This window comes from Spea bombifrons, chromosome 5 (genome assembly GCF_027358695.1).
Source record: "Spea bombifrons isolate aSpeBom1 chromosome 5, aSpeBom1.2.pri, whole genome shotgun sequence".
Classification (NCBI taxonomy): domain Eukaryota; kingdom Metazoa; phylum Chordata; class Amphibia; order Anura; family Pelobatidae; genus Spea; species Spea bombifrons.
In genome coordinates, this window is record NC_071091.1 from 70055621 (window position 1) to 70080675 (window position 25055).

At 38.2% G+C, this 25055-nt stretch overlaps 1 protein-coding gene across 1 annotated transcript in view; it reads right to left on the reverse strand.

Annotated features, from left to right (window-relative positions):
- Positions 1-9292: 9292 nt before the first annotated feature.
- CTDP1 (CTD phosphatase subunit 1) overlaps positions 9293-25055 on the reverse strand; it is a 42268-nt gene continuing 26505 nt past the window's right edge. The window contains exons 12-13 of the mRNA XM_053466369.1: positions 20786-20958; positions 9293-10257 (exon numbers count right to left, since the gene is read on the reverse strand). Coding sequence (XP_053322344.1) covers positions 10128-10257; positions 20786-20958 — 303 coding nt within the window. The 3' untranslated portion in view covers positions 9293-10127. The remainder of the gene's footprint in view (positions 10258-20785; positions 20959-25055) is intronic.

Here is a 25055-nt window from a genome sequence, read left to right on the forward strand (position 1 = left end):
AGGTTGAAACAGGCTTTCTCCGTGCCTGTTTTAATGTTTTGCATATGGTAGACTTATGAACAAAGATGAACAATGATTCTTCTTTTTTTACCTCATTGGGCATTCTGCTTTGTGCCCTTGGAGTCAACTTAGGTGGGTGCCTACTTCTGTCTCCGTTTATAAACAATTTATCTAACTTTGGAAAGTTGAACATGTAACTTATTTAGATAACTGTTGTCTTCACACTTAGCAGTGAATTTCTATTACATGTTAGTGTTTTAAGGTTTGATTTCTAAATCAATTGAAATGGTTTAATAACAGCCTCGCTAAACCTTTTTAGTAATACATTTTGCAAAGTTGTTGCTGAGTTAGAAGCTTCGTGTGGTAGGTGGGTATGGTAAATAATTTATTTGGCGTCAAACTTGTTCTAGGTCACCTAGCATCTGTCACATTGTGATCTAGCCATGAACTATGGCATTTTTTCATTTCCCTACTAATATCGAGAGCCTAGCATAATGGCAGACCAGCTGGCCTTGGCCGCGGACAGCTTAAAACAAAATGTACTGTTGGACCAATGGAAAATTATTCAGAATAAATAAAGCTATAACTAGTTTCTGGAATGCACTAAATTTGAGCTTGCGGAACGCTTAGTCCTAAATTATCAGTAAGACATACTGATAGGCTGGTTTTATAAGTATTATGAGAGCAGCACTTTTAATCCTGTTTCATTGCTATCTTTGACAATTTATGTGGAACAGAGGACATAAAACTCCACATTCCAAGATAACAGCTATAAACATGGGATCTTTTGAGGTACAAAAGAATAAAAAAAGAGGTACTGTTGAAGCAGGTGGCTGAGGTTCAGGAACAGGTAATGAAGGCAAAAGGTCGGTAATCCAGCAGGCCATCGTTTCCAACCCAGCCCTGAAGGCACACCAACAAGATAGGATTTAGTTGTAACCACATTCTCCAATAGGGAGATTCATAAAACCTGGACTGTTCGTGTGCCTGGAGACTCTGATTGGGAACCACCGCAGATGAAAAACAGGGCTTAGGACAGGGATGTCCCACCTGCGGCCCTCCAGCTGCTGCAGGACTAAATCTCCCATAATGCTCTTTCAACTAAGGGGCTGGCTGAGGAGTAAAGGGATGTAGTCCTGCAACAGCTGGAGGGCCTCAGGTTGGACACCCCTGGTTTAGGAGGTACAATGGTGTTAAGTATCTGAGAAGAGCGGAACATTTGGACATTGGTGAGAAGTGCTGAGGTTTGCTATATAGGCCTCTTCGGGTGATTGGATACACCTGGAAGCTGTACCTACAGTAGATGGACGTACCCAGGAAGTGGTGGCATTGTCTTGTATATTGCTGAGCTGGGAGTTATGCTTGCATATTGCAATCCATAGCAAAAACGTTATGTGCATAGAGTGTATACCTGGCTGCTTATCTATTCCTGTACAGTTGTATGCTTTCATTCAGTTATGGTGTATGATTAGTAGCACAATAACACAAAGTAAAACCACTTTTGTCTCTTTTTGTATTTATGAGATACAATTTATGAGGGGTAGAGGACAGACTGGATGGTGCCCTTGTCAGGTGTTGAATTTAAATTTTAAGGTTTTATTTTTCTCTGCAATTTTCTCTGCATTTTAACATGCCCTCAGTGTATGCAAAGGGAAAAAAAAGTATCTTGAAAGAAAATTAATTTCCTTTTTATAGCAGCCGGATTTTCAAATCAAGCTCCCTGAGGCGATAGAAGTCGTGAAATTGTAAAGTAGTTAAAATCGCCTGAATTATAAGAAAAAAAAAAAAATCAAAGAATGAAAAAAGTTTCTTTTTTTTTTTTTAGCTTTCGTGAGCAAAACAATCAGATAACTAGTGAATTGTAATTTAAATGACACCTGTTCAAAAAACAAAAACAAACTACTGCCCCTTAATATACTGTACAAAATATACAAAAGAGGCAGCACAAAATAGCTACATACATGTGTTTATTTGGCAATGTTCTGTATAGAAGATAGAACGTGAATTAAATGTTAATTAAATTATCACGTTGGACTAACTATGATAGGAAAAAAAATAGGAACTGCCGTGACATACATAATACAGATGAGGTATTAGCAGTTAGAAGTGTGCAGCATGTGCCAGTGTAAAGGTATAGTCTCATTCATGTTCCTTATCAGAGTCTGCACGCGATTTTACAGTTGTGCTACTAAGCTGTATTAAGTCTTAGCATGCACTGTAGTTGTGTTGTAACACAGGATATATACTTCCATTTAATATATAAATGTAATTTCCATGTGAGTACGTAAGTGAGTAGCATGTCAAAATCACCTGTCCTTTGTAGCATCATTTACTAGAGAAGTGCAAACTGCCACTGGAAGCAACATCAACACAAGCAATGTGCATCTGAAGGCTCATGAAATGTCCTTGGCTTAACAGCTGCAAGACGAAGATCGCTATGTGCAATGCCAACTGGCGTGGTTTATAGGGTGACCACATGTCCCGGATTGCCCAGGACAGTCCCGCAATGGGCAGCCTCAAGCCGGGACAATGCCTTTTCCTGGAATGAGGAGTCTTAGTGGAGGTCTCAGCCAATCAGGAGAGATTTCTTAACTCTCCTGATTGCCTGGGAGTTCAGAAGCCTCTCCTGATAGGCTGAGTTCCTCCTTCACACCAACTCAGAGTAAGCTGCAGCTAGCACCAGGTATGAGTGTTTGACCCTGTGTGTGACTGTGTATGTGACTGTGTATGTCACATTGTTTGTGTGACTGTTTGTCTGTTTGTGTGACTGTGTTTGTCCATTGCAGGCCAGGCTTTCTTATCCAACATCAGTGCCTGACGTCATAAATGCTCTTTTGGCTGCATAGGCACAAATTCCCACAGACGCTGCAAAATCTTGTGAAAAGCCTTCCCAGAAAAGTGAAGGGTGTTATAGCAGCAAAGTAGTGCCCAACTCCATATTAATGCCCATGGTTTTGGAGCGGGATGTCCAACTATTTGTCACAGTTTATGTATTAACTAATAGCCATAAAATTACATTTCACCTACCCGCATACTTAACAGTATTCAGAAAACATTGACAAAACCTGCCAATCTTGTTTTTCTTCAGTTTTCTCACATTCCCATGGTTCGTTGGCAGAACAGCATGACCTATTGAACAATAATGAATGCTTTATATCACACGTATGGATAACCTGCATGACAGAGCATCTTCCCTTCTGGCTGCAAAAATAACTATCAATTTTTCCCTGAGTACGGGTTGAAGATCAACAAAAGTAGAAACAAAGCTGCAATTCTCATCAACCTTATGCTCAAAGGAAAAGATGTCTTGTAAGCATACACCCTTAGGATCTTAAAATAAAAGATTCACTGTCTATAATACCACGCACTAAAAAAACAAAAAAACAAACATGAATTTCTTTTTAGAGGATAAACCTAAAAAAATCTTTTAGCAGTGCGCATATACATAAAAAGCTTAAAAAATATTACTTATAAACAGCTTTTCCTTTGAATCATTTCATCTGTAATTTGTCCTAAAACGAATATGAATATCCAGTTGTCCTTTCTTGCCTTGTTATAATGCTCCTCCTCTCCCTTTGTGTCAGAGAGCTTTCACTTCTGTCCTAATATACCCAGAAGCCACTGCAATCACCTTCTCTATGTAAGTGCTTCACATTGTTATAGAAACTTATACAAACATTAAAGGCCAAACATTCCATTTTTGGCATTTATCAAACCCAGACTCACCCATTAGAGTGCCAAACTGAGAAGCGTGATCCGTCACTCCACAGAGTCTCAAGAGTCTAGTGACGGCGTGCTTTACACCACTCAAGCCGACCTGGGTGAAACTAGAAACCACAGGGCCCTGGAGCGAAAATTGCCCCGGAGCCCACCAACTTCAACAGCTGGCCTGTGTCATCATTGCCCCTTGCCCTCCCTTCCATCATATACAAATATGTAAACACACTTACATAAATTACACTTACTCATACTCACAAACACTCCTGTGCACATACATTCTAACACACACACTCCCTCTCACCCCCACTTACAAGCTCTCACACAAACACCTATACATCCATGCTAACATACATACATAAACATAACCCCGCCACCCCCCACTTACCTCTCACCGCTTCATCAGCTTCCTGTCCATCTGCTCTCACACTGAGGGCCCCTCTGTTGCACCGCAGGTTCACGTAACACATCGCAGCTCTAGTTAGGCCACTGGATCTTATGCTTGGCATTGTACTGGGCGATGTGAAGCTTGCATGAAGCCCCCACCACACATTTTTTGTGCTGATATTAAGGCCAGTGGAAGTTTGGAACTCTTCAGCTATGGAATCAGCAAAGCGGTGGTGACTTTTGTGCACCATGCACCTCAGCACTCGGTATCCTCACTCTGTGACTTTACGTGGTCTTCTGCTTCATGGCTGAGTTGCTTCTGTTTCTAAACGCTTCCACTTTCCAATAAAACCACTTATAGTTGACCGTGGAGTATCTAGCAGAGATTACATTTCACAAACTGACTTACTGCAAAGGTGGCATCACAGTACCACGCTTGAATTCACTGAGCTCTTCAGTAATTCAGTAAGCTAAACAAGTTAATACCATTTGTAGACAAATGAAGGGATTATTACCCAGTGTTTGTTTTACTTAACATAAAACGTTACAGAATAAATGTGCCCTGCAGTTTCTTGTTTTGTTTGATATGGAGTGATATCATCAATAATTGTCTATTGGCTATAATTCAGAGCGAAAAAAGAAAATGTAGAAATCCCTAAAGTTTGTTACAAAAGACTCATGACACTTGGATAACTAAATGCCTGGCTCAAGGATAACTTTCTAGAGTTTCTAATAAAATCTTCTGACTTTATTTGCACACAATATTTTAAGTAGCACATCAAGATTTCTGAATACAAAAGTTCTTGATAGCTCCACCTGAGACAATGAAGGAGGCAGAGTTTTTTTTCTTTTACTTTCTGGTGAAATTACTGGCGTGGGAGAGTGGATCACCCGTGGATTTGAAATGAAAAGTCATTACAGAAAGCAGTCTGCTGAAGAACACATACTATAACATTATGACTTCAAGAGCAGGCATGTTTTAGATGTAAGCATCTAAAAATCATTTAAGTCTCTGCAGGGCTGTCTTAGGTTTTCAAAACCTAAGTGGTTTTCACTCAACAGATTATCACATCTCTCTATGAAGTACTATTGTTCAATATAATAGTAATAAGCGAGCAGTATAATTAGCCTTTTTGGCTTCTTTTGATAACAAAAAAAAAAAAAAAAAACTAAATTATGTACACGATTAAATAAAAGTGTTGGAACCAACAGACCCATATTGTTTGAGGGCTGTTTATATCCCACTGGTTCCTTATTAACTTTTTGTACATTTGTGTTTCTGAGAGCATTTTAGAATACAAAAAGCGTTTGACTGTAACCCATTAAAAACCACAAATAACTTGGTTACAAAATAGTTTGCAAAACCTAACCCAAATTATCACGTTTCTGTAAATATGGACTACATTTTGTTTTAGGTCCCTAACAATAGTTCTTTTTCTGTTTACAACAAAGGAGATAAAGGATAAGTCATTAGGTAAGAATTTGAGAAGTATAAGTCATTGCCTCAAGAGGTCATGCAAAATAACATGAGTTAAAAAATTAAAACCCAAAAACAGGTAAAAGCAGATGGGTTTATGTTGTTGGAACTGGAGTGTAGTATTAGCTATCAATTAACAAGAAGTTAAACAGACCTTGGAAGCTGGTTGACACAATAAATAAAAGTAATGGAATCATTGTTATATTGAAGATGGAATAAATTGGGCATGTCTACAAAATAGATAAACCTACGTAGGGCCAGTACGAAGAATCCTCAGTGCGGTGGCATACACAGGCAGAATGCAGATTTTATTTCCCCCTTCTGCATTAACATAGGAAAGCACTTCACCTTTTATTTGGTTTCTTTTGCTTGTTTATCACCTATAATGCAGGGATTTGTCTCTGCATAGTCTCCCAATCTCTATATTACACTATAAAAAACCTTATCTACGTTTGGCACATCGTTTCTAGGATAATCACTTGATGAGAAATGCCGGTTTCATAGAAAAAGAGGATTATAACTTTACATTAAGCATCTGATTGCAAGTCTCACATACAATATTTTATGAAGATTTCTATGACAGAAGTCTAACACAAATAAATTAACCCCTTAAGGACAATGAACGGTCCCTAAACCAATTGAAAACAATGCATTTTGAGCCCGTACATTTACGGCCTTTGTCATTAAGGGGTTAACAAGTGTGCCTGTATCTTGTCTGTATACAAACCATTTTTTATTATCATTAAATGCCATTGGTTTGAGTGTCCTAGTAACGGTAACATGATTATGCTGGTGCCTTCTTTCGAAAAGCTGTTGGCTTTATTACAATTCCTGTCTTGCTGAACTTCTTTTACAATTCTTTCACTACAAGAAAAATTGAGTTATATACAATTGCTCTGAGTCACAAAATGTTCCTTACGATTTTCAGAGCAGCAGCCACAGGAATTATTGCAAAATGCCTTGAAAGTGACCTCAATTGGTACACTATCCAAATAATTCTACGGGGACAGTTTGACCTATTTGTTAAGGTAAACATCAACTTTCCGATTCTGTCCAAAAGTATAACTTCATGTAACGATTTAGAAGTGAAAAAAAGATAACTGAAAACAATTTGGGGAAAAAACTAAAAAATATATATTTTATTTAAAGAGGCTTTAGGTGTAGTACTGTTGATACAGCTCCATGGTGGGCAATAAAGCCATGTAAGGATTAGATAGGATATGCCAACATTGGGGTACACCGACATAGTGACTGGCTAAATGATATATGGCCGCATAGTGTGATGAAATGCACAATATTTATATATAAGATAGGTGGTTTAAAATAGTACTTAATTCACATTATGTTGCCTCTTTAGGGATTTGTGTGTTATATAGAAAGCTCAATTTTACGTCATTGCTTAGGACCTATGTTTGTAGAAACCAACATCCGAACAGATCTTATACCCTTTAGTCAAACACTAACGTAATCAAGTCCAACATCATGCTCAAGGCGAAGGTAGTTTTTCACATTCTCCCGGCTCATTAAACATAAATGTGAACAGCGCAGGTTATGTTTCACGGTCATTCGTCATCTGTCCTTCTAAATGCCCCATAGACATTGGTGACCAAATTTACATATAAACATCAGTTATGTTATTGGCGTAGAACTCTGCTGGCAGGCTCAGTCTTTACTAACTTGTACATTTGGCTTATGATCTTTTCTTCAAAAGCAAAAGCAAAAAAAAACCAAACAAACCATGGCAGATCATGTCACTTTTCCTGTTACACAGCTACAGTACTCTCCCCAGTTAGGTCGCCGATTGTCCTTCATTCACACAGCGTTTGTAAAGATTGGGTAAGGAGAAGGGAATTAATCTCCTTTAATCGTTTCTTTTTCTTACTACTCACACTACTCGTTCTCTTAACTGTGCCAATAAAAAATTATAGCAATCCGTTCCATAGCTTTTGAATACATATTTCAACTCAATTCACGCAACTTCATAAAAAAATTAAAAAAAAACTGAATATATTAAGAATCACTGATGTTTAAGGATGACCTCCCATCCCATGATCTATGAGCGATTAAGCACATGCTAGCTTTAGTTTCTTTTTTCTTTATTCTATATTTACCAGTCTTATTTTTGAAAATTAAAAAGTAATTAGCAGTGCAAGTACATGTTCACATAAAGACTTGCTCAGACAACACTTTATTTCGCAGAGGGGAAAGTTATTATTGGTTATATAAAAGCCACCAGAAGCCATTTAAAAAGTCTCCTTGGGTTTGTATAATTATTTTTTCACTGTTATCAGATATATTCTATGTTCTCACAGTTTAACTAGTTTTTGGAAAGACCAACGTTAGGAATGATAACCATAGATGGCATCTAAAGTTCCTCTAAAGTATATGAGAAGTAAAAGGGACAATTCTATAGGGACACCCTATAGAAATGTATATTAAAGTACTATGAATAGAGCCTTGCACACAGCATTCACTGAGCCAGTGCTGCAGTGTATTACAGGCATGGCATTTACCTAGGGGCGTGAAATTCTGTAGAACTTCCCAGTTATGTGCAAAATGGACAAAATGAAAATGTAAAGAGGCCACGCAGCTATCATATGCATTAAAATGAAGACGATTGCTGAGGTGTACCTTTAAAGTCCGAACTGGAAACTATACACATTCTCCACGTCACTTAGTACATGAGAGGGAAATCTAAGATGTAAAGTGTGGGTTTCAAAAATTACTATTCAACATCAATTGGACTGGTGTATAAAAAGGTAAAAAAAAAAAAACAAAACAAAAAAAAAAAAACAACCTTACCTCAACCCCATCGAACACCTTTGGGTTAAACTGGAACAGTGATTTCGAGTCAGGCCTTCTCATCCAACATCCTGACCTCAAAAACACTCTACTGGATTAATGGGCAACAAATCCAACAGAAACCCTCCAACTGGACCAACTACATATTAATGTTTGTCATAAAACATAAAAACACTTTTTAGGTGCAATGGTCAGATGTCCCAATGTATGTGTGTGTGTATGTATATATGTATATGTGTGTGTGTATATGTATAGGCAGCCAGCAACAGTAAAAATTACAGTGAAGTCGCACAAAGTTGATCACGCTAAAAAGACTTTTACTAAGGACATTCCATGCCATCATGTAGTTGGCATCGCATCGAACACGTTAGGGAACGTCCTTCGGTCATCAACAGGTTAAGAACCTGGGCGATTTGCCATAATTGATGGTACCAAAAAATCTAGAATGAGAATGTCTGGCCATCAGTTTGTGAGCAAAAGTTTCAGCACATTTGGGTTAGGCAGAAGGACAATAATTTGAAGCACACATGCAAGTCCACCACTGAGTAACTCAAAAGTCAAAGTCTTGACTTACATCTGACTGAGATGTTGTGGCATGACTTTAAGAAGGTTTTGATTAACTCTTTGCCTTCAATAAAATTAAATATTTAAAAGCATTTTACTCATGTTGTCTTTGATTAAAATTAGTTTGATGCTCTTCGTTATGTTTGTACATTTCTCACAGCAGCAGTAGGAGGAGGTAAGTTTCCAAGAAACTTAAAGAACAGCATTAAACTCCCTTAAAAGTTTTGTACTATACTGCATAATATTTCTTGAATCTAATTAATCATGTGCAGTTTCTTCAAGTTTAAAAATGTGTGAATTACTCGTCATATTAAGATTTACAGAATAAGAAGAGAAACTCAAAAGTCTACAAAAATGAATTTGTTTTATTAATTGAAAAGAAAATCTTTTTTGCCGGTCAAATATGAAATAGAATATACAAAAACTTTACATTAGTCCTCTTAATTGAATAAAATCCTATATGAAGATATTCTCTGTCTAGAACACAGTAAATTAAGAAAGCTCCCTGTGGCAGTACAGAACACTGAGCTACAACACGAGCTGACAGAGGCAAGGTTAAAAATGTACACACAGCTTTTCTAAACCAAACTAGCACACAACTGAACACGTAAAAAACATTTAAGTCGTTGTCTGTTAGAAGCAAGTTTCCAATGTGTCGTATAACATTCACTGCATCTATACAAATATATTTTTCTTTTAAAAACGTCTTGTGTCTGATAAATGTGGAAAGCACGCAATTATTGGATTTCTTACATAAGCTTCTGCCCGGGGATGGACAGGAAACCTCCAACCACTGAGTGCAAAAAACAAAAGCCAAAATAATAATAATAAAAAAAAAATAAAAACAGACTTTCCTATTATACGATACTCAGAAAAAGAGCATAAACATGTCTTTGGCATGGGATAATTTCCAACTAATACTTTTTTTCTCCATTTCTTAAAAATCACAACTGAACCAAACCGATAGAAAAAAGAAATAATCAAATGTGTAACGCTTATTTAAAAAGACTAACTCAAAATGTGTAAAAACAAGTTAAATCCACCAAATATACATATATGTTTCTGAAGAAAACAAATAAAATACAGAAAAGGAAAGTGAGATTATACACTCAAAGTGGCAAGAGTTCAGTTTTGTCTGCATGTTCATGAAGGATTAATTTGTCCTCTAGTGGTTTGAGTATTACATGAAATCGCTTAGCTCTGCTTCAATTGCTGCTGCCATTTCATCAGCCTCAGAGCTGCTTCCCTCCTCATCCTCATTGCTAGAGTCGCTGGCATCTTCCTCCTCATCCAGTTTTCTCTTCTGACCTCTGGAGAAAACAGAAAGTGTGAACTAATTGAGTTTTTAAAAAAAGCCCTGATGTCATAATAAGCTACAGATGATTGCATTACCCACACCATATTCTCTCAATTTCCTTTGTTTGCAGAAAAACTATATTAAATAAGCCATTTTCAAGGTTCTTAATTTAAAAAACAACAACAACAACAAATGTTCAATTGCAAATAAAAACCCCCAAACAACCACTCTTCTTTGTAAGTAATATAAGCATGTTTACAAAACATTTTTAGAACATGTTCAGACCAGCAGAGGTCCCCAGGATGACACTAGGAGTATGAAACTGAAAAGTATCTCAGACAAAGATATTTTTGACAATTACATATTAAAGCAGAAAGTTGGACTTTATAATTCTACTGTTAATTAGAAACTCCATTGTTGCTTATAGAAATTACAGATCAGGGCTGCTGAACTCCAGTCCTTGAGGGCCACAAATAGGCAATTAACTTTGTGCATCTTTGCCTGAAAACAATTAGCTTAATAAAGCTTTAATAGATATATCTGTGCTCAAGTTTAGGAATGTGCTGCCCTCGAGGACTGGACTTATGCAGCACTGCTAAAAATAAACCTCTTGTTCCAACCAATTAAGGAATCAACTCATGAGAAAGCTATTTGATGGTCACAAAAAGATAGATCTGTGGGTCATCCAGCTTAACCAATTTAGTATTTTGGATAATGCAATTATATATTTTGGAAAGGATGATTTTATATACATGGAAAAATGTCGTCAAGTTCTCTGTTAGGGCACAATTTATTACAGGAGCAACTAAAACTATTTTGGAAGCCACAGCACAGTGTGTCAGGTATCTCAATAAAAGGAAAATGTCAATTGACAGCCTGGTCAACCCCTTCTAGTCGGGGTCTAAACTTATGGTCCCAAGCTCAGCGATCTAATGTAAGAGTGCTCAAAATAAGCCTTTTCACATTATGGGGATTTAAATTCCTGAACGTTCAGGCGATGCCCTGACAGTCACGGAGATCCGAAGGGGTTCATAGAGAACTTGATTGGGTCTCCCGTGCAGGTTCTTCTGCTCCTGATCACACTTGTAAATGTGATCAGGAAAGCAGAAGTGTGCAGCTCGGCCACATCACTGTGTTGTTAAAGACAGAATGATTGCTGCAGGATGTGGGCCAGGCCGTCACAGGAGCCTGTGGGAGTATGAGTGGAAAGAGAGAAACAGAAGTTTCTCCTTCTACAGAAGTAAAAACAATAAAAAGCCAAGCGTACAATGCCATATGAGCACAGTTAACTGGTACCACAGGTGAAACCCTTTTAGTGACATCACAAGGATTTCCTGTTTCAAGAGATCCATGGTGTCCTGAAAAGACCCTCATATGGGATCTCTAGCTGCAGAGAAAGGTGCACAAAAAATAAAAATATTAAAAAAAAATCTATAAACATATTTAAACTTTTAAAATAGTAAAATATATAAAAGATCACCACCTTTTCCACCCTGTACACATTCCCTAAACAAAAAAGATGCACCTCAACTTGAGGAACTTGGGGGATGCTACTGAGCAGAAATTAGAGGGTATTTTTTGCAGTTGCACATGTGCCGTGCAAGTCTATTCCCTGGGTTGTCTCCTATTTTTAAATATATAGTTTTAAAGGGGTATTAGATTTGGGGGCCACTTGCGCGTTCCTAATAGGACATGGGTCCCGTAAAACTACTGCCAAAATTTCAACTATGAAATCTGCACATGTTCCAATTTTGACACTGTAGCTTTCCCCAAAAATGCTAAAACTGATTGCTGTACTCAGGGGATGTTGCTGAACACAAATTTTTATTTTCTGCAGTTGGACAGATCCTGCTCAAGAAATCCAAAGTGGAAACGCACAATTTAAAAAGCAAAATTATATTTCTACAACCCAATTTGAATTGGATTGGTGAGAAAATTTTGCCCTGTTACTGCCAAAATAAATGCAAATCCTAGGCATATCATGTATCCAAACTGACTGGTATATGATTATACTTTGGGTTTTTATTTCTCATTTACACTAGGCGAGTACAGTTTGTAAGTGGTGAAACATAAAACAAAAAAACAAAAGCAAATTTGGTCCTCATGCAGAACCACTGTAGAAGACTTTTGGTCTTTTAGTCTAGCCTGTAAAGGCAATGCGTCTAAAATGATGCATTTACAACGCAAACATCAAAAATCAAAATACAGACTAAATATACAATGCTGACAATTACTTAGAAAAACAGGGATTTGGTATTTACTATATCAAAAGACTGAAATCTGAAGAAGCAGTTGTAATGAAACAGGAAAAGTTGTATCAGTAGGGAAAAAAAAGTTGTCCTAATGTCACTTTATAGATCACTGACAAAACCTTACCTAAAATAATGTGTATAATTCAAAAGGTCCATTAAAATGGTACACAGTCCTAAGAAAACATAGAAAGAAATAGCTAGAAAACATTATGTGCACACTAGAAAAGCGAAGGGAGAGGGGGGACATTTTTATAACGTGCCAGCAGATCCCATAACACCGTTACAAAACAGACATTTAAAACTTAAAAATGAATATACAAAGTAATTATGTTTATTATTCCACCTTTCCCATTGTCCATTCCACCACCAAGCATCACTTCTGACCCATAAAGTGTCCTTCGACATTTTCCTTTGTTGGCCAGTTTTTCACCTCAATGCCTAAAACCACTGCCTGAAAACATAATATTTTTAACTACCATTGTTAATTTTAACCCCTTTAGTATGTAAATATACAACAGAATAGAGCATAGGGAGTCAGAATGCTGCATCACTGCATGTAGTTATAGTTGTGACAGTGTCGCTCATAATGGTGTGTTTACCTAAATGCCCAAGAGGACTGACATACTGCCTGTAATGGTGATGTAGGAAGAGACACAAATCTTATCTATCCAAGGTGGTTTACATTAATTTTTTTTTAATTAATACTAACAAACCTACATTTAGAATTCATTACAGAGACTGCTCAAAGCAAGATGCTGGCCATAAATACAATAATCACCAATCTAATTAACATTTTCGGTGGGAGGCCAATTATTCAGCTCACTGCTCCTAGCTAACCGTTCGTTGTCTTAGTAAGTCAAACCTTTTATGCCCTGTGCTTTTAAAAACTCATTTGTATTAAACATTCATAAAACGAGTTCCCCGAAATTGGTGAAACTGCCAATTACAAAGTGCATGTATATAATATACCGTATTTGCTCGATTATAAGACAAGGTTTTTTTCAGAGCAAATGCTCTGAAAAATACCCCTCGTCTTCTAATCGGGGTCGTCTTCTAATCAGACCTCAAATAGAGGTCTGATTAGGAGACTAAGATCCAGATCCCCCGCACCGCTGCAGGGGACCTGGATCCTCCTATCTCACCCCCCCCCATCATACACACACTTACCGGTGCTTCCTGCTGTGTTGCCGGGGCAGCGGGTTGACGTCTACGCGATCCGCGTAGACAACGTCCGCTGCAGCCGGAAGGAGGTGTGGCTAGCAGCGGGGGTTGTCTGCGTCCGTCGCATAGACCTTCCCCGACTGTCAGAGATCAGAGTTCCCCGCACCGGTGCGGGGAACTCTGATCTCTGACAGCCGGGGAAAGTATACGCGACGGACGCATACAAACCCCCGCTGCTAGCCACACCTCCTTCCGACTGCAGCGGAAGACGACGTCAACCCGCTGCCCCGGCTGGAAGCACCGGTAAGAGAGGGGGGAGAGCGGGGAGAGGGGGGGAGAGAGAGAGTGTGTATGTTAGTTAGTTAAATGGGGGTATAGGGTGTGTGTGTGTGTTAAATGGGGGCATAGGGCATTTCTGGAGTGGCGTTAAGGGGGCATTTAATAGAGCACTCTGCCTCCTGAAATGCCTTATACCTCCCTATATGCCACTCTGCCCCATAATATGCCTTTTAACCCCCTAAATGCCAGAGTGGCATATAGGGGTATAAGGCATTTCTGGAGGCAGAGTGCTCTATACAATGCCTTTTAACTCCCTTAATGCCACTCTGCCTCCTGAAATGCCTTATACCTCCCTATATGCCACTCTGCCCCATAATATGCATTTTAACCCCCTAAATGCCAGAATGGGATATAGGGGTATAAGGCATTTCTGGAGGCAGAGTGGCACATAGTGGGTCAAAAGGCATACCATGGGGCACAGTGGCATATAGAGGGTTAAAAGGCATATCATGGGCCACAGTGCCATATTGGAGTGGCAAGCCTGGGGGCAGATGTGCGTAACTGGGGGACAGATTGGAAAATACAAGAAATAAAAACAAAAAAAATATTTTTCTCAATCATAGCTTTTATTAAAAAAAATAGTTTACATGAATTAACATTTACTGGTAAAACTTTTTTCCTTTGGGGTCGTCTTATATTCAGGCTTTTTCTTTTTTTCCTAAGTTAATATTCAGATTTTGGGGGGGTCGTCTTATAATCAGGGTCGTCTTATAATAGAGCAAATACGGTACTTATATATATATATATATATATATATATATATATATATATAAAAATATTATAATATTAATATTATAGTTTAATGCAATCTTTACTTACTTCACAACCAACACAAACTTCTTGGTAACTGTGAAAAGTATGGGAATGTAGGAACACCTAGGTTTGCATATTCAACGTTTTGTTAAGTTTTGGTTTTTTGCAGAACTTTTTTGTGGATCCCTTGAGGTTGAACAATGTTAAATGAGAATTTAGATGATGCATCAATCCTCTAACTTTTTCATTTAGTTTTATTTTAACTGTGACATTTTTTTCAACTTCTATATTAGCGCAGTTTAGATCTGTCTTTTCCCCCATGTGTTTTGTATGACTAATGGCATTGCGAGGAATCCAGAAGGTACATTTATTGCTGCTCTTGAATAAAATATTACTGACACTGCATGTATTCGCTGTCGACGGTCCAGACATCGTGTTGATGAGCCTTTTACAATGTCTGGACATCTGGACTGTAAGGCTGAACAAATAGTAGCCTATATTTTTAATAATTGCTGTAAAAACCTAGGCACCAACTCTTGGAAGATGTGCAAATGATCCATTATTTAAGGTCTATAAATGGTCAAGAAGATACAAATACAGATAATGACCGCAGAAAAACAAATTGGCCCGTTTAGTCTGCCCCATTTGAACAACTTTTTCTCATTCTTTAAGAAAGTTGGGTAGGTCTATAAATTAAATTCCTTTACGGCGTTTGCTCCGTATACCTCCTACTCGTTGTGTAAAGTAGAAAGTTCTTGCACTGCTATTTAGTCTTCTACCATCTAACTTTAAATCAAACCCTACGGTTCAGACACTCGTCTCTATTGAAAATGTTCCTCTTTTAGACTTTATTTAATCCCATGACATATTTGAATCTTTTATAGTTTCTCCTTTCTATTGTATACAAGTATTTCCTGGAACACTTTGTTAGACCATGTACCATTTTTAATGGCTCTGATAAAGATCCAAATAGGTCTTTTGCTTTATTTCACATACATACATAGACAGGGGAAAAAGTCAAGTCTCAACTCCGCTTTCTTAGAGGAGTCAAACCTGTTGGGACTGTGTTAATAGTACATCTGGTGGGTACACCTGCTTCACAGGCTAACATGCCAACTAGAGAGAAGATGACAAACTCTTCTTAAATGAGAGCATGTTGAAAACTAAAGAAATTCGTGTGTAAACGGGTCAAGAAACCAGTAATTAGCATCACGGAGTATTCATATGGTCCTGGATGGCGTTCACCCCCACACAGAGATTATGTAGACTGTACAAGTTATCACGAGGTGTATATCATTAAATCATTGATACATTACCTTACAATGCCTCTTTCTTCAAATCTATTATACGCAGACACACAAAGAGTGAACCTGCCACATATTGTGAAAAACAGTCTTATCAGTGACCATAGGAAAGGCCCAACAAAGCAATTTATTATATATATATATATATTGCATGTAGCTTTACCGCCGTCTGATTATTATTATGTTTCTTTCAGTTTACTAGAAGCTCTTGGAAGATTTCTGGAGAAAAGTTCAACATTTCCTGTTGAATAATTTGTAACACAAACGGACCTTTGCACCGCTAAATACAGTTGTTCTAGCAAATAATTCTAACCGTAGCCTTTCACACTGCTACCTGTCCAGAAAAAGTCCTGATTTTTTCATTAGTTCAATGAATTAAAGAGTTATACGCTGGTAATTGCAAGAGGGTGAAGTCAAAACGACAAAAGCATTTCAGCAGATGGTATATAATTAAATATAATTGCATGAAAATGTTCTTCATATGAAAACTTTTCAGTGGAAAAAGTACAGATTATTAATGTATCATTACTTCCACCAGTTTGTTTCCTTAGCAAAGGCCAAGATTATCTCACCAGAATGAAAGGAGGAAAAAAAAAATCAATGGTTACTCAAACTTCACAACATCACATATATTTAGTCAAAGGAACCATATGCGACGTGCTAAATAGCTACGCAGCCAAAGCGAGTAGTACTTCAAGCGGATAAACCACTTTCCCCAAACCACTACACTAAACCGACTTGCTTATATATATAGATAGCATGGTGGACAGCCATCAATCTGCTTTCAGGTCTGCATGATTATTCCTCTTCCTCATTAAGGTATCTCTGCCATGTTTATGTGGCCCACTCTTTGTAATGGTGAATGGAAGGGGAAAATAACCACCATTTTGCCTGAAACCAATAAAGGCTGTTCCACTATGAAGATCCTTTTGTGCTTATGGCGAGTTGGTTACATCTTCACACTATTGATGGTTGACTCCATACATTGGTGTCCTGCCCAATTCACAAAAGGTTGGATTAGATACATTTATAGCAAAAATATAATAAAAAAATTATATATATATATATATATATATATATATATATATATATATATATATATATATATATATATATATATATATATACACACACACACAAACACATGTTGGCTCCTGGGACTCTTCTCACTTGCCATTCATTACATTTTTTGGGACCATTCCTACTAAGCAGTGGCATGTGCTGGGTTAAGTTATATTATCTGAAGCCATTAACCACAGAGCCATCATGGGCAGTGGAAACCGACTAATGATTTTAGTGTTTAATGTTGACTTTGTCAATTCTTTAACGGATATAAATAGTGTATTTAATGGGTTTAACCGATTTCATCCTGTTACTGTGGGCAAAGTGAAAATTAGCTATTCTGCCTACTCCTTTTTAGACAAATAAAAGATGAACTGGGGAAAAGAAAAAAAAAAAAAAAAAATTTCACACTTGCATTCACAATTTTAATTACTGCTTTATGAAAGGTTTAATGTGCGTATTATCTATATTTAAACCTACGCAATTCCAGTGGTCATAAATTAGAAAGCAAGACCTATCCACTAAGATTCCACAGGTTTTTATTTAAAAAGCAATTCATTTTGGGCACAATATGATACACACCAGACATCTTATTTCAACTAAACATTTTACTGAGCCGTAATTAAACCCTTAGAAAAGATTTTAAAAAAATTATTTTTTTTCTTTATCACACCAGCTATAATTATATCTTAAAACAAAACTTCTACTTCCAAATGGAACATTTATGATTTTAACCGTGAATTAAATATTAATCTCTGCACTTAACATTATGAATATTGAATAGGACGTCAAATAAACATTTCCATGAGTTGCATCAGTTTACAGATCAGTGGTCAGCATTTCCAAATTCTTTGCAAATACGATTTAAAAGAGAGACTATGTAATGCCCCAGAAAGACCCACCAACCAAGAATGCATTGGATATGATCCCATTAAAACCAGATGGAGATTGTGAATCTTATGTAGGGAAGTACTGGAGCTGGCTGCTAGGAAGCACACTGTGCATGGCCCTACTTATGCAATGAAAAAATAATTGCGAAGAACAGGCACAGAAGTAGAACCACTAGTTATAAATAGCCCCCAAACGACTTTCATTTCCTTTTGATATACCCTGTATAAAGAGGTTTATTCACTAAAGCAGAAGTGGTGGAAAAGTTGGCGATTGTTATTGTTTCATTTCACATAATACACTGCGGTGCACCATTCCTGGTAAGTTGTTCCTAGAGGACTGGCTATGCTGACCGAGCATAATGCATAGTTCATGCATTTAGTTATGCATATTACAGGGCTAGCAAAGCTCTTCTTGAAGCAGAAGCTTACTGAAGTTAGACTTTAGTGAATTTAACTAAAAGGGGATTAGTTTAAAAAAAAAATTATATATCTATATATCTATATATCTATATATATATATATATATATATATATATATATATATATATAGATATAGATATATATATATATAAAATATTCGGTGAAACCAATCAGTGATAAGATAAAGCCATTAAAAAAAAAAAACCCCACCCCCGATCCAATAGGTTGAACTATCTGGTCTTAATACAGCTGATGAAAGCAAAGTAATAGATCTCTTCAAGCCTGAAAATCTGAAGCTCCAGGTAAGCGTACAGGAAGCATACACCTGGACTTGGTAAGCGATGATGAAATCAAACCGCTGTACCATTTGTCAAAGTCAAAGACTGAAAAGGGCATAGCTACCTCTCCAATGCCTCCGCATGGTAGCCTCTAACGTAGACAGTGTCTGGTATTTTATAGATAATTAGATCCTGTCAACGGACAAACATATGAGAAGATGGCACGTCCCTTTTTAGTACAGAAGCCTTTTCAAAGTTCTCAAACAAAAGCTTTGGCCACTTGCACAAGACAGCATCTGTAGATTTCTGCAGGTTTAAGACATTCCAAAAAACAAAAAAAGATCATTATTTTTTTTATACCATGACACACTGGGCTACTTTTGCTACCATTTAAAACCCAGCAGGTAGGGGAACAAGAACTGGAAACACGAGGTGGTTTAGGGTCTTCTTCATTACCGCAATGACATCCACAAAAAATGAAAAGTGCAGGGCAGTCTGGAACTTTCTAAACTTCCAAAGTAAAATATAAAAGCCATTTCAAAAAAAGAACATTAATGATCTCATACGCTAACCTATTATGCTCAGCAGTTTTTTTTATCCGTTTCTTTTCCCCACTAAAAAATGCAATTTTGTTGAACAAAATGTCTTATTCACCAGCAGTTATAGCTAAACCATTACATGTACAGACATAATTATTCAAACATACAATACTTATCGTGAGAAAAACCTACCCACATTATGGTTTTGTAGACATGAAAAAGCAGCAGCAGCGAAGAACATTACTCTCAGGAGCTCCTACCATTACAGCAGAGGAGATATATCCAGAAAGGAGCAAAATGACAATATTCCTTGGGATTTGTCAAATTAGACAAGAGAGACCACAGATACCATAGCATGAAAATCTTAACACCTAAACATGTCCTATGAAGGTGTTCTTTATTAAACCTTGCTTTATATAAAAAACATTACCCAGAACATTAATAAGCCTGCTCTGACATTATGTACACTCCAGTTTGTAATCCTGATGTAAACCTCTGTTAAAAATATTCAAGATATGAATCTTGGAAAAAAAAGTCAACTGTCAAAAAATACAAGATTACGATTGCATTCTTAGAGCTTAGAATATTAACTGCGAAAAACGTCACTAACCGATGCTGTGTGCTTGCCTATTTATTAAAAGATTAATCACAGGCGGATGTGGCGGTTAGACGTGCGCATAATCGCCAACGCTCATCTATTTGATTTCGCATTGTGTGCATTCAAGTAGTCATCGGCGGAAACGAGGGCCATCAATATGATGGAGAACGCGAGGTTGCCATCATTTGCTTTATCTTGCAAGCATCAGTGTGCAAGCTGCAAATCAATCATACTTTACATGACTTAAAGCTTTGCCTCTATGACTGGTACATCAGTCTTTAAGCGCTTAATTGAAATGCACACTAATTCCTCTTTTCAACTCCTTAGTTTTGCAAGAATACCCCTAAGCTGCAAGGCAGAGAGGCCACAGAAAGGCCCATAAAGAAACTATTTAATAACATGTAATCATTTTGTCTAGTTACTGGGACATTTCATTGCATCTACTACACTGCATTAAACGATAGAAATGTATGGATACCCTGGACCACATTTGTGAAGCTTCTGGGGCAAAACCCACCAAGTGAGCCAGTGCAGTATTTCTATGGATGGCTCCATTTGTGTTCGACAATTGCTTCTTATAAACATCTGTATGGAGATGTGTAAAAACTAAGGCTACAGGGACGTCACCTTAACGTCTGCCTGTGTGCCAGCAAGGTGTACTTAAAGCCGTGTAAATGGGTTTCAATAAGAGATCTGTACATATTTGCAAAAAATATCACGATGTGACGCTTCTGTAGCAAACACCAAAATTGATGTGGAAGAGGCGATCACTTCTATTGTTATCAGAGGCAGGCACTGTCACCGTCTAGATCTTCATCAGCAAAGGCAAACTACGGTGCTCCAAACATACACTCACGTAGCTCTGTAGCTAATCAAGAGAAATAACGATGCCGAGAGATTTTAATTGCTGCGACCAGAATGAGCAAAAGGCGTGAATGAACTTACCGGGTCGCGCTGCCAGACAGGCTCTGTTCACTCGACGACGAGGACTCTGTCCTTTCTTCGGGGTTCTTGGCTACATTCTCTTGTGCTGTGCTCTGCTGTTTCTTCTCTTTTACAGGCTTCTTCTTGTTTTCACCATCGCTGTCATCACTCCCTTCCCCTAAAATGTCATCGACCTGTCATGAATCAAGGAGTAGACGATGCAATTAGCAGCTGCGGCCATGGCATAAAAACACAGTAACTAGGTTCGTGTCACAAGTTTTACAAAAAAAAGCCGGCAGATCAAAGGCCTGCAATGTCTAGTTATACAAAAGGCATCACGAAGCCGGTGGCCAGACATATTTCCCTTTCACCTCCTCAACAAACTCCAGTTCTACAGAACATGCGAGTTGGTGTATAAATTGCCAGGAACAGGCCAATACTTTTATAATATATCCCCCACCATTTACTTAACAGTTTTCATGGAAAACAAGGGCATGTCTAGCTGTGTCTTATACTTGCAAAAGAGTTTCTAATGATCAATTACGCTTTTACAAAGCCTGGCTTTGGAACACAGGAGTGACGGGAGTGATAAATGGGCCGAGTACACCATTGAAGATATTCCGTAACAAATCACACATTTCCTGTTACAATGGTCATGTACAACATTAACAATGTAAACACAGTATCTGACCCATTTCTTCTGCTTTCTATAAATAAATAAATAAATAAAAAAAGGAAATTGCGAAGTGACCCCAAACTTAACGGTAGAGTAATTATATATATATATATATATATATATATATATATATATATATATATATATCTTAGGGCTGCAACAACTAATCGATAAAATCGATAATGAAAATCGTTGCCAACGAATTTCATTATCAATTAGCTCTTAAAACTACCCCTCATTATATAATCTGTTTAGTCTGACTCACAGCAGCAGCTCCTACTTACCAGTCCCTCCCTGTAATCACTGTGACAACAACTGGCCCCGCCCCTTCCTTCTCCCAGAAGGCCAGAACCACATGGCTGTGACACTCATCTAACTAAGTATAAAATTAATATTTGGGCTGCTGAAAGTTAGGGGAGGTGGGGGTTAATTTAGGAGCAGTTACGGTTAATGGGATGTTTAGGGTCAGCTATGGTTAATGAGGTGTTTAGGGCTAATTTAGGGTCAGCTATGGTTAATGGGGTGTTTAGGGCTATTTTAGGGGCAGTTATGGTTAATGGGTGTTTAAGGTTAATTTAGGGGCAGCTATGGATAATGGGGTGTTTAGGGTTAATTTAGGAGCAGCTGTGGTTAATGTTGTGTTTGGGGTTAATTTGAGGCAGTTGTGGTTAATGGTGTGTTTAGGGTTAATTTAGGGGATGTTGTGGTTGATGGGGTCTTTAGGGTTAATTTAGGGTAGTTGTTTTGATGGGGTATTTAGAGTTAATTTAGGGGTCGTTATGGTTAATGGGGTGTTTTGGGTTAATTTAATTATGAGGACTGAGGGTTAATTTAATAAAGTTAACTTAAGGTGCAGTAAGAGATAAAGGGGGGGGGCAAACTAAGGGGAATCTAAATCTTGGGGGCAGTGAAGATTAACCCAGTACTTATTTATAAAATGTAAGGTATAAGGCATATCTGGGGAGGACGGAGTGACATATCTGGGGGTATAAGGCATATACGGTATATAAGGCATATGTGGGGAGGGCAGTGTGGCATGTCTGGGGAGGACACTGAGTGGTGTATCAGGGTGTATAAGGCATATCTGGGGCCACAGTGGCATATCTGGGGGTAGAGTGGAATGGCATATGTGGGGAGGGAAGCATGGCATGTCAGGGAGGCAGGGTGGCATGTCTGGGGAGGATGGAGTGGTGTATCAGGGGGTATAAGGCGTACCAGGCACAGTGGCATATGTGGGAGGCAGCGTGGAGTGTCATGTCGGGGAGGCAGCGTGGCAAGCCTGGGCTCAAATGTGCATAAATTGGGGGGGCTGGTTGAGAAATAAAGACAAGAAATGCATTTTATCAAAGTTTTTTTTATTCTGCTGTTTGTATTTAACATAGTTTATTAAATTAATTAAATGAAAAATTTACATTCATTTTTTTTATCCGATTAATCGAAAAAAAATAATCGGCCAACTAATTGATTATGAAAATAATCGTTAGTTGCAGCCCTAATATTATATATATATATATATATATATATATATATATATATATATATATATATATATATATATATATATATATATATATATATATATATAATATAGATTTCACACACACACTTGTACTTCTATAACTCCCAATAAATGGCCCAACACCTGTACCTTAACGGGTCCGAATGTAAAAATCATGACGACCAATTCATTTTACGACTTTAAAATTGTCCCAGTAAGAAAGATATACAGAAATATACAAACAGCCCAAAATGCACAACTAAACTTTATGCGGTATATATACTTTTTAAACATTCTGCTTTGACTTATAATTAAGGGTCTTTTATTGTTTGAGATGCCGTCGTATCATTTTAGTTTTTGGATTGCGGGGAATCATATTACTTTGCCCACAAAGATAAGATTTAATCCTTGTTATGCGCTGAAAAACTGTTTAACATAACAATGAAGCACTTTCATTACTTAGCATATGAAAAATGAGTCTTAGAACACAAACTATGCACAAAACAGCAGCCTCCATATTTACGGAATACATTAGGGTTCGGCAATTCATCCTCCTGGCGCGAGAACAAGTCTGTATTGTAGGCAAAAGCAATATCTCCCTTAAAATGTAAATCACGGGGAGGTGGTGTAGTCGGGGATGGCAAGACTCATTTTACCTTGCACTCCCGATATTTTCTTTCACAACATCTACTGCATGTAATAAGACGCATGGAACGCTCAGCATCCTAAGTGGGTTTGATCACCTTGAATCAGCGAGACGCAATTCAGTAACGCAGGCTATGTCAATGTGAGCAGAACAGGGGGAAAAACCAGAACGTGAATACGCAAACACGGCCATTGCCGTCTCACCATAAGAAGAGCAAATACAGGTGCAACCCAACATTCAGAAAGCGTAAAGCAAGCCAACGTGACTGGGGTTAACTTGAGCATTTTTACCGAACTAAAGCGTATGTCTAAGCCAGCTACTCCGAGAGCACCAGCTTTATATGATTGAGACATCCATCGTATGCTGCTTTTTATCATTCATTTACAAAACAAGACAGTTTTGAACACGTACAACTTGCCGCTAATAGCATCTATCTATATCTATCTATACACACGTTATCTATGCATTATTTAGCGTCGTCGTGTTTTGCAGTTCTGCGGAGCAAGTTCAAGGGCTGAGCAGAGGTGAGGAGTCACCGATCGTTGGAGCTTACAATCTAAATTTCCTCAGTGTAATTTGCGTATATCTTGCATAGACTCCCACTTTCATTTGGGTAGAACTAATAGAAATCTAGAAAAATGCCAATCAATGCCACACTTTAATAGACCGAAAGAAGGTTTTCTTCATCTGAATTATGTTGAACACTTTGCTAGAGTTCATATAGGCCATAGACTGCAGGAATACCGAGCACTAAAACAGGACCCCCTTCGGTGGGGGACCCTGTAGAGTCCCAAGAACATTTTCGTACATTTTAGAAAAGGGAAGCTCGCATCGACCGACCTTTGAAGGTTCAATTAGTTTTATGTTTTATTGGCTTTTCCGGGTCCTTACAGTAGCAGTGTTCACTGTGATGGACAGTAGGAGCCGGTGAACGTCGCCACATAGACATCAAAGGGAAGCAAACCTGACAGCTTTGCACATGGGACAGGAAACATTTATAGCATAGAAGTGTCTCTATAGATCTAGAACCAGAAATATAATCCAGGGCTCGACAAATCCCAGGCGCCTAGGTTTTGTCAGCCTCTTACATCCAGAAAAAATTGTGGATGTAAGAGGCTGAGTCACCACACGGGGGCGCTGCTGCTGCTTTCTGCCCAGGAGTCTGGGCAGACAGCACAGCCACTCTGAGCCCGCCCCCGAGCCTGAGATCACTCCCACGGAGTGAGCCTGTAGGCTGGAAACGTGATTGCTGCAAAACCAGCAATCGCGTTTTCAGCTGCCACAGGCAGCTTCAGGGAAGGAGGTTGTGTGTTGATTGGGTCCCCACACAAGTGTGGGGACCTGACACAACATCCCCCTGCTGCCTGATCGCTCCATGAGAGCGACAGTGCAGCGTTAACCCCTTCAATGCCGCGATCGCGGCATTTAGGGGTTAATTCCCGTTTTGTAAGGGGCTCTGCTGCTGGTGGTC